The sequence below is a fragment of the Tursiops truncatus genome, chromosome 6, assembly GCF_011762595.2.
Source record: "Tursiops truncatus isolate mTurTru1 chromosome 6, mTurTru1.mat.Y, whole genome shotgun sequence".
NCBI lineage: Eukaryota > Metazoa > Chordata > Mammalia > Artiodactyla > Delphinidae > Tursiops > Tursiops truncatus.
The window spans coordinates 62,284,210-62,303,788 of record NC_047039.1 but is presented as its reverse complement, the minus strand read 5'-3'; the positions used below and the strand labels follow the sequence as shown (position 1 = coordinate 62,303,788).

Sequence of the window (19,579 nt, the reverse complement as noted above, 5' to 3'; positions counted from 1 at the left end):
TATGGCGCTCTGATGTGTTTCGTTAAATATAGTGGAACTGTCAAGTCACAATAAAATGTGACATTAATGTTACTTCCAAGGGTGCTGAGTGCAAGACACTAACAATTTAATAAGTTTAGGCTTTTGTACTGACCTATGTTAATGTGTGATTTCATGCTATTTTGCATGGCAAGGGAAGTTTCTCAGAATTTATTTGATTGCTAGATCAATGTGAAAATGCATTACCAGCCTGCCTTGAGCATGGCCAACTGTTGACCTCTCCAATTAAGTAGACTTGAGAATGAAAATTCAATTATAATGAACAAACGTTTCTTGAACACTTTCTATGAGCCAGGCCCTATGCCAGGCCCTGTGGGGAATATGCAGATTTGTAAGATTTGTTCCTATCTTCGGAGTGCTTGCAAGCAAGTGGGAAGAGGGAGACGTACGTGTGTGGATGACTACGGTATAATACACCGTCTTACCTTATAAGTGCAGAGGAAATGGAATCAGTAGTGCGGCTGGACTGTTTGTAGGCAGCCCCTCATAAGCAGGTGACAGTGGTTCCTTGCCTTATGTCCATTCCCCTTCTTGGGGAATGGAACCCTACTTTTTTTCAGGCTGAGTCCATCTCCAGCTCAGAGATAAATCTTGTTCAGTTTAGCCCGTCTGTAGTAATCCCATGTCTCTTGTCACTGACTGGTTTAGAGGTGGGCATGTGACTCACGTCTGGCCACGGAAGTATGAAGGCAAGTCTGTGGGTTGCTTCTGAAAAGCTCTTTTGCGGTACGGAGAGCTTTGTGGTTAAGAGCACAGACTCTGGAGTGGGCTGCCTGGTTTACAATCCTGGCACCACCACTTACCAGCTGTGTGTCATCAGGAAAATTACTTCACCTTTCTGTTTCCATTTCCTCATCTGTTCAATGGGGTTAATAATAATACATACCTACAGGGTGTAAGGATCACAATTAGTTTACGTTTGTAAAGTGCTTGGAAGAGTGCCTGGTACATAATAAGTGTTATATAAGTGATATAACCAGCATATCTTTAAGAGGCGACACCAGAAGTGACAGCCTCTTCTTATGACTCTGGACATCGGTGTGTGTAGATGTGACTCCCGTAACTTTCATGGTCTCCTTGTGCCTCTTAAGGGGGCTGACCCGTGAGGGAGGATGGCAGAGCCAAAGGAGGGAAGAACCTCAGTCCTTGGTGAAAACACCAAGCCACTGAGTCACCAATCCTGGAGTCCACTCTACCTCTGGACTTTCTGTTCTGTGATATGATAAAGTTACTGTTTATTTTCAGTCAGCGCCTCATTTTACTGGCAGTCAAAGGCACAATTTAACCTCTACAGCCACTGCCTGGTGTGTGTCCTGGAGCTCCTCAGCCTGTGTGACCTCTAAGTCCCACAGCTGTCCTGGTTGCACTTCCTGAGATGCGGGCTACCTCAGAGCAGCTCCTGACATCAGCTCCTGACCAACTTGCCATGACTCCCCAGGGCTCTGGCCTTGTCTTAATTATGATGTGATGGCTTCATGAAAGACTGAGGTCTCCAAGGTTTCCCTAAATTCAGAATCTGCTCTTGATATTCACAGGGGACATGCTTTAAGGTCACTTTCAAATTTGTAAGTAATATGGTAATGTAATTTCCCCATAAAACACATTAAATTAACACTTAATAAGTAATTCCCTTTGATTCTTAATAATTCTATAAGATATAGGACTAGAATAAGTAGTAAAGTTACTAGATTCCTCCATTAAAGTAAGCTCTACTCCACATCATTTGTTTAGTAACACTAAGAGCTTACTTAAATTTCTAAAAATAGGGTGACGATGATGACAAAGAATTTTTAAGGAATACCTTGGGATAGTTATTGATGACATGGAGGTGCATCCTCTGAGTTATTGACAAAAAGACCCTCCCTATCATCCACCCTTGTAGCAGGTATCTGTTATCAAATTTGTGCTTCAGCACAAATTATAAATTATAAATTCATAATATTATAGATCTTCAGGACTGTTCAAAGATTGGGAAATAATATCAATGTTTTGAATCATTGAAAGTCATGGGTTTCATCTCTTCTGTCCATATCCATAGATTGATAATGGCTTCCTAGGGCGTCAGGCTGAGAAGGACTGTGAGGTCACATCAGGGTTCGGTGGGAAAGAGTGTGGGGATTGATTATGAATGTCTGCCCCGGGTGTGGGTGGAGGCAGTGGCAGCAGCAGCAGCCATATTGTGTTTCTGTAATCCAGGGTTTACAGTTTCTTGAAAAGCAATTAGAACACTGTCAGGCCTCATAAATTGTACCAATGTTTTCTTAGGTCAGTCTCCCAAGGCAATAGAAATACAAACAAATATAAACAAATGGACCTAATCAAACTTACAAGCTTTTGCACAGCAAAGGAAACCATAAACAAAATGAAGAGACGAGCTACCAAATGGGAGAAAATATTTGCAAATGATGTGACCAACAAGGGCTTAGTTTCCAGAATATACAAACAGCTCATATAACTCGACAGTAACAACAACAAAAACAACCCAATCAAGAAGTGGACAGAAGACCTAAATAGACATTTCTCCAAAGAAGACATACAGATGGCCAATAAGCACACTAAAAGATGTTCAACATTGCTAATTATTAGAGAAATGTAAATCAAAACTAAAAGGAGGTACCACCTCACACTGGTCAGAATGGCCATCATTAAAAAGTCTACAAATAACAAATGCTGGAGAGGGCGTGAAGAAAAGGGAACCCTCCTACACTGTTGGTGGGAATGTAAGTTGGTACAGCCACTATGGGGAACAGTATGGAGGTTCCTTAAAGAACTAAAAATAGAACTACCATATGATCCAGCAATCCCACTCCTGGGCATATATCCAGACAAAACTATAATTCTTAAAGATACACGCACCCCTGTGTTCATAGCAGCACAATTCACAATAGCCAAGACATGGAAAAATCTAAATGTCCATCAATAGATGAATGGATAAAGAAGATGTGGTATTACATATATACAATGGACTACTACTCAGCCATAAAAAACAACGAAATAATGCCATTTGCAGCAACATGGATGCAACTAGAGATTATCATACTAAGTGAAGTCAGAAAGAGAAAAACAAATACCATATGAAATCGGTAATATGTGAAATCTAAAATATGACACAAATGAACCTATCTATGAAACAGAAACAGAACCATGGACATAGAGAACAGACTTGTGGTTGCCAAGGGGGAGGGGGTTGGGGGAGGGATGGAGTGGGAGGTTGGGGTCAGCAGATGTAAGCTATTATATATGGGATGGATAAATAAAAAGGTCCTACTGTATAGCACAGAGAACTATATTCAATATCCTACGATAAACCATAATGGAAAAAATATTTTTAAATGTATATATATATGTATAACTGAATCACTTTGCTGTACAGCAGAAATTAACACAACACTGTAAACCAACTATACTTCAATAAAAAAATATTGATTAAAAAAAACAGAACACTGTCAGGCCCGATTCCATTATTCTAATTACTCTTAACTTCAGGATAGATTTATTTATTTTACCAATGTACATTTATTGAGCACCTTCCATGCACTGGGTGTACTGTTAGGCATTGTGGAAAATTAAAAAGTGAATCGCTCTCTGATCCAACCCACAAAGAACCAGTTAATAGAAGAGAAAGATGTGTGTGTTTATGGTAGGAAGTGATAAAATGCTGCATGAAAGGGTTCGTTCAAGAAGGGAGACACATTAAAGGTAGGAAAGGGTACTTTTAGAGAGGCACGCTGGTGAGGGTGAGTTGCAAGGAAGCCTTGCAGTCTTGGGAGTAGGACTGTTGGAATGGATAGAAGGAGAAGGCTATTTCAAACTGAGCTGCCAGAAGGAGTGAAAGCACCGGAGTGGAACGCTGACGGCTGTGGGTGACCGGCTGACTGATGAGAATATGTAACTGCTCTTTATCCCAGGTTCCCCCACAGAGCGAGCAGGTTGCCTCTTGGGCTTCATTAGACTGTGGTGCTGACGTGACATCCATTTTTATAAGGGTTGTTAAGCCAGGGAAAACCCGCTCTTTAGAAAGATCATCTTTCACCACCATTTGAAGTGCGACATACAACAAATGTCTTAACGTAAAGGAGAGGCCTCACTGGTGTCTCACACTGTACATTTTTATTGTAAACCTAAGAGGACTGACAAAGGTTCCATCTTTATTTTCTTAACTACACACAGAGTCATCAAATATTGCCAATGAGGAACATTCCTGACATCATATTATTCCATGACCTGAATAAAGCAAAAATTCTTTAACACATCGCTGAGCTAGGCACTAAATATTTACTGAAAATATTTGCAAGAACAGATTAAAATTGCAAATAGATCACCCCTCACATGCTCTAATGTCATGTCATACATACGCATACGTTATAAACATGAGGTAGGATTTTGTTCAATTTCTTTTTTAAATACTTCAAAAATTAAAGCAATGCTGTTGGCTTTACTATAAAAAAAAAAAAAAAGAAACAGAAAAGAAAATCATTCTTCGGCTACATGCAGAAAGCTGTTAAGGACCAGTCCAGGTAAAGAAGCACCAAGAAATAGATTTGTCAGTCAAATAAGGATGCACATTTTAAAGGTAAGGTGGAAAAAAGGAATTTAGATAAACCTAAACATCCTTGTAAAATTTAGAATGCATGTGAACATAAAGGATTAACTTGCATGTCAAGGGACTTCTCGGGCCTTCATTTACTTATGGCTTGGCTTGTCACTATCTTCTAAGCAAACCTAAAACAGAGAAGGTGATTCTATGACACGGAGTAATTAAATTCCACCAGATCCAAAGCTACAGGCAAGCCGGTTGTATGTTCACATCCCCTCCTTCCCTCCCTGCCCCCTCTTACTTCCTTCTTCCTGCTCCATGCTGTTTCCTGGAGTTTTTATGGGCAGCCTTAGATCTGTATTTACCCACTATATTTAGTGAGTTTGATTATGCATAGCCTAAATTCAGATCTGAGACGAGGATCCAGATTTTTGTTCACTGAAAGACTTTTTGCTTTTTTTTTATAGGTTTACAGCAAAGACTAAGCGGCTTATTTCTCTTTTCTTGCTATTCAATAGGCTCGTTTTGCCTCAGGGCTTTGCCCTTCCTGCTCTCCTGTAGAAGGCTCTGCGGGCATGTCTGCCCAGGCTGGTTCCTTCCTGACATTTATGTCTTCACTCTGCGGCTACCTCTTTGGAGAGGCTTAGAAGATCACCCCACGTAAATAACACCCACCCCCGATCCCTGGCCTTGCCACTGTCCAGCACATCACTCTGTTCATTTGTTTTCTGCTATCCCTTTTTCATTCTTGTAAGTTTTTATATAACTAAAGTATTTTTATAGATACAGTAAAGTTCACCCTTTTTAGTGTCCAGGTCTGCAAGTTTTGACAAACACATAAAGACATACTGCCACGACTACAATCAAGACCTAGAAAAATCCCATCACCCTGCACCATGTTCCCATACCCCCTTTATAGTCAACCCTCTCCCAACCCCAGCTCTGATCTGTTTCCTGTATCTACAACGTTCCCTTTGCCAGAATGTCATAGAAATGGAGTCACATAGTATGTAGCCTTTTAGGTCTGGCTTCTTTTCACTTAGCATAATGTAGTTGAGATTCAGCTGTATATTACATGTATCAGTACCACATTTCTTCTGACTGCTGAAAATTATTCCATTGTGTGGATGTTATTCATTCTCCATTTGAAAGACATTCCATCTATTTCCAATTTTTTTGTGACTATAAATAAAGATACAATAAACATTCAAATATAGTTTTCATTTCACTTGTGTAAATACCCAGGAGTGGGATGGCTGGGTGATATGGTAAGTGAATTTTTAATGACAGAAGAAACTATTCAACTGTTTTCCAAAGTGGCTGTACCATTTTGTATTCCGACCAGCAATGAATGAGAGTTCCAGGAGCTCCACGAATTCCTCAGCACCTGGTACTGTCAGGATTTTTATTTTAGTCATTCTAATAGGTGTGTAATGGTATGTCATTATGGTTATAATGTGCACCTTCCCTAATGACCAATGATGTTGACCATCTTTTCATGTGCTTATCTGCTATTATACCTTCTTTGATAAGGTATCTGTTCAAATCTTTTGCTCTTTAAAAAAATCACTGTTTTCTTATTATTTTTGAGAATACTGCATCACACCTTCTTTTTATATTCTGGATACTAGTTTTTTTTCCAGATAAATGATTTCCAAATATTTTCACCCAGTTTGTGACTTATCTTTTCATTCATTTTTAATTTTGATAAAGGACAGTTTATCATTTTTTTCTTTTCATGAATTCTTTCTGGTGCCATATCTATGAAATTACTGTCTAATCCAAGGTCACAAAAATTTTCTTCTATGCTTTACATTTTAATCTATGATCCCTTTTGAGTTAATTTTTAGAGATGGTGTGAGATATTGGAGGAAGTTTTTTTTCTTTTTTTTTTTTAATGGCATACTGATACCCAATCATTCCAGCACCACTTTTGAAAGACTATCACTTCTCCATTGAGTTGCCTTTGCAACTTTGTTGAAAATAGATTGACATATACGTTTCGGTCCGTTTCTGATCTCTATTTCTTTCCATTCATCTACATGCCATCCATTCATCAGTATTGCACTGCCGTGATTACTGTAGCTTTCTTGTAATTCTTGAAATCAGGTAGACATTACTCTGTTTATCTTTTTCAGAGGTTACCACTATCTGAAATTATCTTATTTATTTGCTTACTTTCCTGATGTCTGTTGGGAGACATCAAACCATGAGACCAGGGAGTTTGTACCTATCTCATTCTCTCTTATACCCCAGCACTGAGAAGAGTGCCTGGCACACAATAATTACTTAATAAACTGGTTGAAAAAAAGCACAAAGGAAACCAATATTTAACTTGAGGAAGTCAAGGGAACTTAGTATTTTGGGGGAAGAAGGGTCAAATTGTTTTGTGAGAAGCCATGAGTAGAACAGAGGCTTGGCTTGTGGTGTGAGCATGGAAGATGAAATGCTCTTTGGGCCATGGCATCTTGGTCACAGTTCTATTAGGAGCCATCGGGAGCTCCACGGGGCCACATTCATTCACTCATTCATCAAGTGTTTATCTCGCACCTAATGCGCTAGATACTGCATTACACTGCATTATAAACGGCAGTAGGCAAAATCTTGTGTTCAAGGTACGTGGCGTTGCAGACAAATAAAATAATAATTGAGACAGAGTCATCCAGGTACCCTAGAAGTGGTTATCTGCACAGGGCTCTTTGAGTGATATGCAAGGGGCATCTCGGCCAGCCTCGGGTTTGGGAGGCTTCTCAGAAGTGAGCAAACTTGATGAAGGTCTCAAGTTTCAACAGGAAACTTTGGGTCCTTAGTGGGACCCAGCTTTCCTTAGTGGGACTTGGCAACAGTACCTCAGAGCTCTCTCTCCTGGTGCTCTGAAGCAGCTTCAGCTGTTTCTGGGTTTGGGGCACCCGTGGTGGTGGTTTTATGGATTAACACTCTCTTGGTGACCTCTACTTCTCCTGCGTGTCACTTATTGCAGTAATGATGATATAATTAATTATGCAGATAGCTATTTAATGCCCACTTCCCTCCCACTACAATGAGAGCTTCATGGAGGCAGGGGCTGCACCTGCCCTGGTCACAGCCGCATTTCCACAGCCCAGCACAGTGAGTGGCCCAGCCAGGTCCTGGGACAGACTGTGTGGGGCCCTAATGATGAAGGACTAATCTCACAGTTCTTGGAAGATGTACTAGGTTACCGGAGAACTCTCCCTCCCTGATAGAGTAGTTTTGTGCCTTTGCTCACTTTTAGGAACAGCTGTTAGCTCTTCTTTTATTTTCAAATTACTTTAAAATAATTAATAGTCAAAATAAAAGTCCCCCCGACACTGCCCAAGGAGAAAGAGAAACTTTCACATTATGTGTAATGGTGGATGCTCATGTGTTCAGCAATTAATTTGTTGATCTTGACATGTTTTTAGCCTGTCACTGGTGGCCAGACGGTACTGGGGATCTGCCAAAACCCCAAAACGAATCTTTTGCTTTTGTGTGTCAGTAGGGCCTACTGTGCCCTAAAAATGGGCGGAATAAAAAACAAATGGAGAGAAAGTTATTCTGAGGCTGTATTACCAATTGTACCTCTGAGTAATGCCATTTATTTTAATTCTCCCAAATACACACATACAACACACACACACACACACACACACTCTCTCTCTCTCTCTCTCTCTCTCTCTCTCTCTCTCTCACTCCCTCTCTCTCTCTCTCTCTCTCTCTCCCCCTTGGGCTGCTGCTTCTCGGTTGCTGCAATAGCAAACTGGAGTTGCATGTGGGGGAGGAGGAGAAGGGTATTAACACTGTTGGACATTTAACTAAGCACCTACTATATACCAAGTACTCGTCAAAAGTTCTGTCAGTTAGCCCACATCTCCATTGAGGATACCGAGGCCTAGACATCAGGAAGGGATGGTGAAGAAATATACTCAAGATCTGTGATCCCCAGGGAAGTTACATTTTCAAGCACCTCATTTGCTTAATTAAATACATGAATCAGACTTGCTGCTGAGTGAGGGAAAAGGGGAAAAGGAAAGGTATCTGCCCCTTGCTCCACTGTCCATCTGTTTGACAGGGCTGTAGCCATCTTAGGCATCAGCAGACCTTTGACACTCTCACTTTGACCTGTGGCTACTGTGTTTATGTCTTCGTGCGAAGCAGGGGCTGGCCAAGGCCCGGGCCCTCTCTCCGTGGTTTTCTGGTTCAAACCTTGGTCTTGTGTGATGAAGTGGAAGGGGGACTCAGAGTTACTAGCTTATGTGGTTCTTTCATTCAAAAGTGGGTTTTCTGAAACCCTACAAGAATTCATTTGCTTTTCCAAAACCCAAATGATTCTGTTTGGAATGAACTACAAATCCACATCTATTTACTCAGAGAGAGAGCTGGTGAGCTGAGAACAGGAAGAAAAGAAAGAGGCATTTATTGAGCACCAGTTATGTGAACTACTACGTACTTGGACATGTTATAGATCCTTGCAATCGCCTGGTGAGGTATGCTGTTTATCCCATCTTACAGATGAGAAAACTTGAGGGCTAGGCAGGTTCAATAGTACTGGTGAGTAGTCAGCCTGTTCTCTCCGAGCCCAAAACCTGTGCTCTTTCCTTAACATGGCAGGATTGTGCAAAGGGATGGGAGCGAGGACTTCTCTCTTCCCTCGGAATTCGAGACAGATCCATATCCCCAACTGGCAATAGGTTTCAAAGAGTCACACCGTGTGTGACAGCCTACATACGACATATACAATTACAGCCTCGCCTCCCCTGCTTCAAGGTCAACATTTTATTCTCCCATCTTGGCCAAAGAATTCTTGGTGTGGTTTCCTGAGTTTCCTCTTTTCTTTAAGCTTTTTAATACTATACAGACATGATGCCTTGAATTAAAGCCTTGGGGAGACATTAAAATATGAGAGAAAAGTCACTTTCTATTAAGAAGGTCAAGAGTGACAGTGTCCCGTGGTTTTGTGTGGCTGATTTCATGAGTGGATATTTAATTGGCTCATATTGAACAGCTATGCAAATGGGGAGATTTTCCACAAACATTTGTTGTATCCAACCCCCTGTGGCAAGTTCTTCGTATCAGACAAAATCTGATGGCCAGAGACAAAATCTCTGGCACAGCTGCCAAAGAAAATTATGTCCTGACTTACATGCTCTCAAAAAACATCTAAAAAAATCTACTTTAAATGGACGCGTGTTTTAGGTGTATTGGAATAACTGCTACGTAAAATCATCCCATAGTGAATGAAGGGCAAAGAAGATCATCTTTAAACTCTACATTTTGCAGATGAGGAAACTGAATGCCAGAAGGAAAGTGACTTTACCTGAGGTCACACAGCTGTAAGGAGAATTCACTTTGTAGGACTCTCCTGCGCTGTATCAGGATCAGACTGTTCTATATAGATTTCTATTTAATGGAACATAAAACACTCAACTCCATATTGGGATCCAAGTCTCCTTAGAGAAGAATAGATGCTTTTTCTCCTCTTGGGAAAGATGGAATTATTCTAAACCTCTTTACCTAGTCATATGGTCAATTGAGATCCTATATACATAGGTGTGAAATGGATGAGGGCAGTTCTTACCTAAAGAAGGGATTCTTTAAATCGAGGGTGTTCCCAGACCTCAAGCCTGTCTGGTTTACCAGCGCCACGATCTGAATGTCATAGCTCTGTCTGTAAGGCAGAAAAAGAAAACCAACATATCAACTCACAAGGCTGGTGTTAGCCAGTCACATATATTTAGGGCACCTTCTTTTTTCCTTTTTTTTCTACTTTTTTGAGTGCACCATGTGGCATGTGGGATCCTAGTTTGCTAACCAGGGATTAAACCCATGCCCCCTGCAGTGGAAGCGTGGAGTCTTAACCACTGGACCACCAGGGAAGTCCTGGGCATCACCTACGCATACCTACTTCACGCGGGTTTTAAGAGCATGTGTTTGGCATCTTATACGTTTCTGTATCTGTTTATTTGGATATGATTAATATTGGTAGAGGTAATTGAAGGCTTGTTTGCTTGCAAAATGTTTATTACAAGAGTCTGATAGCTATAATTTCTTGGTTTAAATATTACAAAGGTAATGGTATTTCTGGTTGATTAAAGTATTTTTAAAAGAAAAGTTTTATCAATATCAATGGCAGAAATGGCTTTAAGTAACAGAGACCCTTTATGGGTCACCACTGATGTACCAAAACAATCTTAATCATGCGAGAATTGGCTAAGCTAAAACCTCAAACTGACGTAAAACAGCCAACAAATGTGATTTTAAGAGACCCCAGACGAAGCCTCAAGCAATTACAGTGAGAAGAAGCTGCTAATAATAACAGGTAATATGCTATATCCTTGATGACTAATCTGAAGGGGCTATGTTTGTGGGATTTTTATTAGTCATTCTCAAGAACATATGTATTTCTTTTGGTTATAAAAGGGTGACATACTCACTGTAGAAAAATAAGGAAAAATAGAAATAGAATAGTCCATAATGTCATTAGACAAGGATTCCTTCAACTAGCATTGCAGAATATTTCCCTTCTATGTAATTTTCCCTACATTTATAAATATAAAATTTTAGCAAAATCATGCTTAAATTGCTTAAATAGTCCTTATCTCCTTATTTTATTTAACGTTAGCATTTATCCTATAATTCTCAACAATGTATTTGTCAATACCATTATGTAGGTATAGCACAATTCATTTAGCAATTTCTCATTGTTAAATATTTATGTTTTTATAATAATATATTATTATTTATGGTAATAAAAATCTGGTTTTATGAAATTCTCTGCAAAAGACATTCCTGTAATACATCCTTACGTACTATCTAGGATTATCTTGCTTGGGATAAATTCTTAGAGGTAGACTCACCAGGCTAAAGCATATAAAACATATTTAAGGCTCTCAAGACCTGCTGCTAAATATCTTCCAGAAAGTGTACCAAATTACCGCCTCACCTACAAAGCATAAAACTACTAATTTCATTATACTTTTTCCAATTCTTAATATTTAAATGTTTGGGATTAAAATATTATTATTTTAATTTCAATTTCCTTGATAACTAGGCTTCTTTTTTAAATTCCAGAAATTAGTGAGTGATATAAATCCCTCCCTATCATTCCCAATAGTGGCCTGGGTAGGTTTAAATATAAGGTCAGATTCTGTGAAACCGGTAACTCAAGGTCTAGATTTTATTGAGGACAAACAGAATAAGAGGAAGACATAGCCATATATATATTTTTAAGCACTCATTTCTGTGGGCTTTTTTATATTTTTAAACATCTTACTTGGAGTATAATTGCTTTACAATGTTGTGTTAGTTTCTGCTGTATTACAAAGTGAATCAGCTATATGCATACGTATATCTCCATATCCCCTCCCTCTTGCATCTCCCTCCCACCCTCCCTATCCCACCCCTTTAGGTGGACACAAAGCACTGAGCTGATCTCCCAGTGCTATGTGGCTTCTTCCCACTAGCTATCTATTTTACATTTGGTAGTGTATATATGTCCATCCCACTCTCTCACTTCGTCCCAGCTTACCCTTCCCCCTCCCCATGTCCTCAAGTCCATTCTCTAGGTCTGCGTCTTTATTCCCATAGAGTCCCTAGATTCATCAGATTTATTTTTTAGATACCATATGTATGTGTTAGCATATGGTATTGGTTTTTCTCTTTCTGACTTACTTCACTCTGTATGACAATCTCTAGGTCCATCTACGTCACTACAAATAACTCAATATCATTTTTTATGACTGAGTAATATTCCATTGTACATATGTGCCATATCTTCTTTATCCATTCACTGTCGATGGACACTTAGGTTGCTTCCATGTCCTGGCTACTGTAAATAGTGCTGCAATGAACATTGTGGTACATGACTCTCTTTGAATTATGGTTTTCTCTGGGTATAAGGTCAACAGTGGGACTGCTGGGTCATATGGTAGTTCTACTTTTAGTTTTTAAAGTAACCTTCATAATGTTCTAAAGAGTGGCTATATGAATTTACATTCCCACCAACAGTGCAAGAGGATTCTGTTTTCTCCACACCCTCTCCAGCATTTATTGTTTGTAGATTGTTGGGTGATTCCATTCTGACGGGTGTGAGGTGATACCTCATTGTAGTTTTGATTTGCATTTCTCTAATGATTAGTGATGCTGAGCATCTTTTCATGTGTTTGTTGGCAATCTGTATATCTTCTTTGGAGGAATGTCTGTTTAGGTCTTCTGCCCATTTTTTGGATGGTTTGTTTTTTTGATATGGAGCTGCATGAGCTGCTTGTATATTTTGGAGATTAATCCTTTGTCAGCTGCTTCATTTGCAAATATTTTCTCCCATTCTGAGGGTTGACTTTTCATCTTGTTTATGGATTCCTTTGCTGTGCAAAAGCTTTTAAGTTTGATTAGGTCTCATTTGTTTACTTTTGTTTCTATTTCCATTACTGTAGGAGATGGGTCAAAAAGGATCTTGCTGTGATATATGTCATACAGTGTTCTGGCTATGTTTTCCTATGAGTTTTATAGTGTCTGGCCTTACATTTAGGTCTTTAATCCTTTTTGAGGTTATTTTTCTATATGGTGTTAGGAAGTGTTCTAATTTCATTCTTTTACATGTAGCTGTCCAGTTTTCCCAGCACCACTTATTGAAGAGGCTGTCTTTTCTCCATTGTATATTCTTGCCTCCTTTATCAAAGATAAGGTGACCATATGCGTGTAGGTTTATCTCTGGGCTTTCTATCCTGTTCCATTGATCTATATTTCTGTTTTTGTGTCAGTACCATACTGTCTTGAATACTGTAGCTTTGTTGTATAGTCTGAAGGCCAGGAGCCTGATTCCTCCAGCTCCGTTTTTCTTTCTCAAGATTGCTTTGGCTATTCAGGGTCTTTTGTGTTTCCATATAAGTTGTGAAATATTTTGTTCTAGTTCTGTGAAAAATGACATTGGTAGTTTGATAGGGATTGCACTGAATCTGTAGATTGCTTTGTTTAGTAATTTTCAAAATGTTGATTGTTCCAATCCAAGAACATGGTATCTCTCTCCATCTGTTTGTATCACCCTTAATTTCTTTCATCGGTGTCTTATACTTTTCTGCATACAAGTCTTTTGTCTCCTTAGGTAGGTTTATTCCTAGGTATTTTATTCTTTTTATTTCAATGGTGAATGGGAGTGTTTCCTTAATTTCTTTTTCAGATTTTTTTCATCATTAGTGTATAGGAATGCAAGAGATTTCTGTGCATTTATTTTGTATCCCACTACTCTACCATATTCATTAATTAGGTCTAGTAGTTTTCTGGTAGCATCTTTAGGATTCCCTATGTATAGTATCATGTCATCTGCAAACAGTGACACTTTTACTTCTTCTTTTCCAATTTTGATTCCTTTTATTTCTTTTCCTTGTCTGATCGCTGTGGCTAAAACTTCCATAACTATGTTGAATAACAGTGGTGAGAGTGGGCAACCTTGTCTTGTTCCTGATCTTAGAGGAAATGGTTTCAGTATTTCACCATTGAGAACGATGTTGGCTATGGGTTTGTCATATATGGCTTTTATTATGTTGAGGTAGGTTCCCTCTATGCCTACTTTCTGGAGAGTTTTTGTCATAAACAGGTGTTGAATTTTGTGAAAAGCTTTTTCTGCATCTATTGAGATGATCATATGGTATTTATCCTTGAAGTCGTTAATATGGTGTATCACACTGATTGATTTGCATATTGTGAAGAATCCTTGCATTCCTGGGATAAACCCCACTTGATCACGGTGTATAATCCTTTTAACGTGCCGCTGGATTCTGTTTGCTAGTATTTTGGTGAGGATTTATGTATCTATGTTCATCAGTGATACTGGCCTGTAGTTTTCTTTTTTTGTGACATCTTTATCTGTCTTTGGCATCAGGGTGATGGTAACTTTGTAGAATGAGTTGGAGAGTGTTCCTTCCTCTGCTATATTTTGGAAGAGTTTGAGAGGATAGATGTTACCTCTTCTCTAAATGTCTGACAGATTTTGCCTGCGAAGACATCTGGTCCTGGGCTTTTGTTTGTTGGAAGATTTTTAATCACAGTTTCAGTTTCAATGCTTGTGATTGGTCTGTTTATATTTTCTCTTTCTTCCTGGATCAGTCTCATAAGGTTGTGCTTTTCTAAGAATTTGTCCATTTCTTCCAGGTTGTCCATTTTATTGGCATAGGGTTGCTTGTAGTAATCTCTCATGATTCTCTATTATTTCTGCAGTGTCAGTTGTTACTTCTCTTTTTTCATTTCTAATTCTGTTGAGTTTTCTACCTTTTTTTCTTGATGAATCTGGCTAATGGTTTATCAGGTTATTTTATCTTCTTTTTTTTTTTGATGAATCTGGCTAATGGTTTATCAGGTTATTTTATCTTCTCAAAGAAACAGCTTTTAGTTTTATTGATCTTTGCTATTGTTTCCTCCATTTCTTTTTCATTTAATCTGATCCGATCTTTATGATTTCTTTCCTTCTGCTAACTTTGTGGGGTTTTTTTTGTTCTACTTTCACTAATTGCTTTAGGTGTAAGGTTAGGTTGTTTGTTTGAGATGTTTCTCGTTTCTTAAGGTAGGATCGTATTGCTATAAACTTCCCTCTTAGAACTGCTTTTGCTGCATCCCATAGTTTAGGGTTGTCGTGTTTTCACTGTCATTTGTTTCTAGGTATTTTTTGGTATCCTCTTTGATTTCTTCAGTGATCTCTCAGTTATTTAGTAGCGTATTGTTTAGCCTCCATGTGTTTGTATTTTTTACAGATTTTTTCCTGTATTCATATCTGGTCTCATAGCACTGTGGTGGGAAAAGATACTTGATACGATTTCAATTTTCTTAAATTAACCAAAGCTTCATTTGTGACCCAGGATATGGTCTAACCTGGAGAATGTTCCATGAGCACTTGAGAAGAAAGTCTATTCTGTTGTTTTTGGATAGAATGTCCTATAGATATCAATTAAGTCCATCTTGTTTAATGTGTCATTTAAAGTTCGTGTGTCCTTATTTATTTTCATTTTGGATGATCTGTCCATTGGTGAAAGTGGGGTGTTAAAATCCTCTATTACTATTATGTTACTGTTGATTTCTCCTTTTATGCCTGTTAGCACTTGCCTTATGTATTGAGGTGTTCCTATGTTGGGTGCATAAATATTTACAATTGTTATATCTTCTTCTTGGATTGATCCCTTGCTCATTCTGTAGTGTCCTTCTTTGCCTCTTGTAATAGTCTTTATTTTAAAGTCTATTTTGTCTGATACGAGAATTGTTACTCCAGCTTTCTTTTGATTTCCATTTGCATCAAATATCTTTTTCCATCCCTTCACTTTCAGTCTGTCTGTGTCCCTAGGTCTGAAGTGGGTCTCTTGTAGACAGCATATGTATAGGTCTTGTTTTTGTATCCATTCAGCCAGTCTATGTCTTTTGGTTGGGGCATTTAATCCATTTACATTTAAGGTAATTGTCAATATGTATGCTCCTATTACCATTTTCTTGATTGTTTTGAGTTTGTTTTTGTAGGCCTTTTCCTTCTCTTGTGTTTCCTGCCTAAAAAAGTTCCTTTAGCATTTGTTGTAAAGCTGGTTTGGTGGTGCTGAATTCTCTTAACTTTTGCTTATCTGTAAGGGTTTTAATTTCTCCATCAAATCTGAATGAGATCCTTGCTGGGTAGAGTAATCTTCACTGTAGGTTTTTCTCTTTCATCACTTTAAATATGTCCTGCCACTCCCTTCTGGCTTGCAGAGTTTCTGCTGAAAAATCAGCTGTTAACCTTATGCAGATTACCTTATATATTATTTGTGGCTTTTCCCTTGCTACTTTTAATATTTTTTCTATTTAATTTTTGATAGTTTGATTAATATGTGTCTCTGCATGTTTCTCTTTGGGTTTATCCTGTATAAGACTCTCTGTGCTTCCTGGACTTGATTGACTATTTCCTTTCCCACATTAGGGAAGTTTTCAACTATAATGTCATCAAATATTTTCTCAGACCCTTTCTTTTTCTCTTCTTCTTCTGGGACTCATATAATTCGAATGTTGGTGCGTTTAATGTTGTCCCAGAGGTCTCTGTGACTGTCCTCAATTCTTTTCATTCATTTTTCTTTATTCTTCTCCCTGGCAGTTACTTCCACCATTTTATCTTCTAGCTCACTTATCCATTCTTCTGCCTCAGTTATTCTGTTATTGATTCCTTCTAGAGTATTTTTAATTTCAGTAATTGTGTTGTTTATCACTGTTTGTTTGCTCTTTACTTCTTCAAGATCCTTGTTAAATATTTCTTGTATTTTCTCCATTCTATTTCTGAATTTTGGATCGTCTTTACTCTGAATTATTTTTCAGGTAGGTTGCCCATTTCGTCTTCATTTATTTGGTCTTGTAGGTTTTTACCTTGCTTCTTCATCTGTAATACATTTTTTTGTCATTTCTTTTTTTTTTTTTTTTTTTGATGGGTGGTGCTATATTCCTGTCTTACTGCTTGTTTGGCCTAAAACATCCAGCACTGGAAGTTGCAGGCTTTGGATACAGCCAGGTCTTGGTGCTGAGATGAGGACCACTGGGTGGCTTCACTCTGATAGATATTCCATGGGGTCTGAGGTTCTCTGTTAGTCCAGCGGTTTGGACTCTGAGCTCCCATCACAGGAGCTCAGGCCTGACCTTTGGCCTGGAAACCAAGATCCCACAAGTTTCGTAGCGTGGTAAAAAAAAAAAAAAAAAAAAAAAAAAGAAGAAAGAAAGAAAGAAAGAAAAAGCAGTACAATATCAAAGAATAAAAAACAAAATAAATTCAAAAAGATAAGAAATATATTAGGAAAAATAAAACTATAATCGAAACAACTGCAACAAGGTAAAATAAAACCAGAACACATAAAAAAATAAAAAAGGGGAGGGGGGTGGGACAAGCCAAAAGGAGAGAATAACAAAGCATAAAGAATAAAATGAGAAAAATAGAAGATTAGGAAAAATAAAAATATAAAACAATCAACAACAATGAATCAACAAGGTAAAACAGAACCCCTATCTAAAAAGAGAAAAAAAGAAAAAAAAAAAATCCTTGCCTATGGGGGCAGAGTTTAGGTGAGGGTGGAACTTAGGCAGGGGTGGGGTTTAGGGTGGGGTGGGACCTAGGCGAGGTGACGTTCAAGCATGGGGCGGGCCCTCTGCTTAGGACCTGTGTGGAAGGGGAGAAGCAGCACGTGGAGAGGAGGGCCTCTGGAATGTGGAGTTCTGGAGTTTGGAGGTAGGGCCCTGTGTGAGGGTGTGTGGGTGGGGTTTAGGTCCAGCGCGTTGGAGGGGATCTCAGAGTGTAGAGGTGGGGCCCTGGGTGGGGTGTAGGGGTGGAGCTTGTGTTCTGCGCAGCAGGAGGGATGCTCCGAGGGCAGAGGGTTAGGCCCAGGACCCCAACAAGCTCCCCAGCGCCTAAGTGGACAGGGAAAGCACTGGTCGTGTTCCCTTCCATTCCTCCACGCACCGCCCCCACCGTCTCCCCCACGGTCTCCCCTGTCCCCGCTGGACCCCTAACCATGGGTGGGTCCTGCTGGGTGTAGAAGCTCCTCCCTTCCCCCAGCTGCCCATCAGGGGTGCCAGTCCCATAGTCCAGCCTTTACTTCTGCTCCCCCTTCCTTCCCTCCGACTCCCTCAGGACCTGCAGGGCTGGAGGGGACCTGGGTGGGCAGAGGATCAGGCCCAGGATGTCAGCAGGTTCCTGGGTACCCAAGTGGGCAGGGGAAACCTGGCCACACTCCATTTTGATCCTCTGCCCTCCCAATGGTTCCCCAATTTCCCCCTTGGGGCGTGGGATCCCTTCCCCTCCCCCAGCCACCCCTCAGGGGCGCCAGTCCTGTCCTGCCTCCACTTCTCCTCCCCCTTCACTCCCCCCATGCCCCACATCCTACCCGGTCACTGGGGGTTCCTCCTGTCCCCTTAGGTGCCCGTGGTCCCCCACTGGTGCCTGGTAGGTGCCCTAGTTGTGAGGAGATGCAAACTCCGCGTCCTCCTAGTAGGTCGTCTTGACTCCGCCCCTCCATAGCCATATATTTTTTAAAATGTCCTTTGATCCTATTTCATTTCAACTCATCTGACTTGGAACTTTTTGTTTGTTTTAAAATGTCTCTTCCATGATACCCACATCCAGTCGTTCACAGCATTTGTGATACCTGAAGGCAGACTTGAGAACTAGACATTGAAACAGTGAGCTCCTCAGGAGGGGGCAACCTTTGCTGGCATCGTAGAAAGGCTGACAGATCAGCCTGGCAAACAAGTCAGGGAAGGACACACCAACACATTTCACGAAACAGAAGACACCTTATTAACAATACTTGAAGTAATTAATGTAGAACTTAGAGCATAAACCGAGCACTCGGAAGTATTTTCAAATGTGTGTGTCTGTGGATGCGCAGAGTCAGATTGGTCGCAACTAAGAGCTGGACGGTTCCTGCTGTGATTCGGAAGAACAATCAGTACGTTCTTGCTGCGGGGTCTTCAGCAGGGCTCTTTTTCATATACTAAATATGATAATATTGCCACTTTATACTTTTTACAACCCACTCCTCTTCTTTACCTCTCATCAAAGTCCTATCTCCCTAATGGAAGGAAAAAAGAGCTTCATGTCCTGCCATGGCTCAGTGTGGTCAGTGAAAAGTTCAGATTTGTTCCTTCACTGCACCTAAGTGTGCACAATAGTTTCCCCCTAGAATTCTTTCCGCTACAGCTGTCTGAATCCATACCTTGTGAGAGGTTTTGTCTTCGCTGAAGTCCAAGGTGAAGCAGTTTCATGCTGAGCATTATAGCAGCAGCACTTGAAGCTTCCAAAGTGTTCATTCTTCGGTCAGCACGTCTTCTAGTTTTATAAACCACGCATCTCATCAAAGTCTCTGCAAACCAACTTCTCTGGCAGCACACCTGAGCATAGCAGACCTTCGCTAGGGATCCAAAATTTTTAAATTTTGTTTCAAAACATTTTGGCACAGGATAAGCAGCTGAGCTAGATCCAGCGATAAGCCATATTGATTTTTTAAATTCTTTTTAGTTTTA

The 19,579-nt window shown here is 39.8% G+C and overlaps 1 protein-coding gene across 1 annotated transcript in view; it reads right to left on the bottom strand.

Annotated features, from left to right (window-relative positions):
- Positions 1–10,147: 10,147 nt before the first annotated feature.
- Positions 10,148–19,579, bottom strand: part of LOC101318339 (histone-arginine methyltransferase CARM1-like) — a 257,249-nt gene continuing 247,817 nt past the window's right edge. Inside the window, exon 12 of the mRNA XM_019934772.3 lies at positions 10,148–10,241. Within this exon, the coding sequence (XP_019790331.3) occupies positions 10,148–10,241 (94 nt within the window). The remainder of the gene's footprint in view (positions 10,242–19,579) is intronic.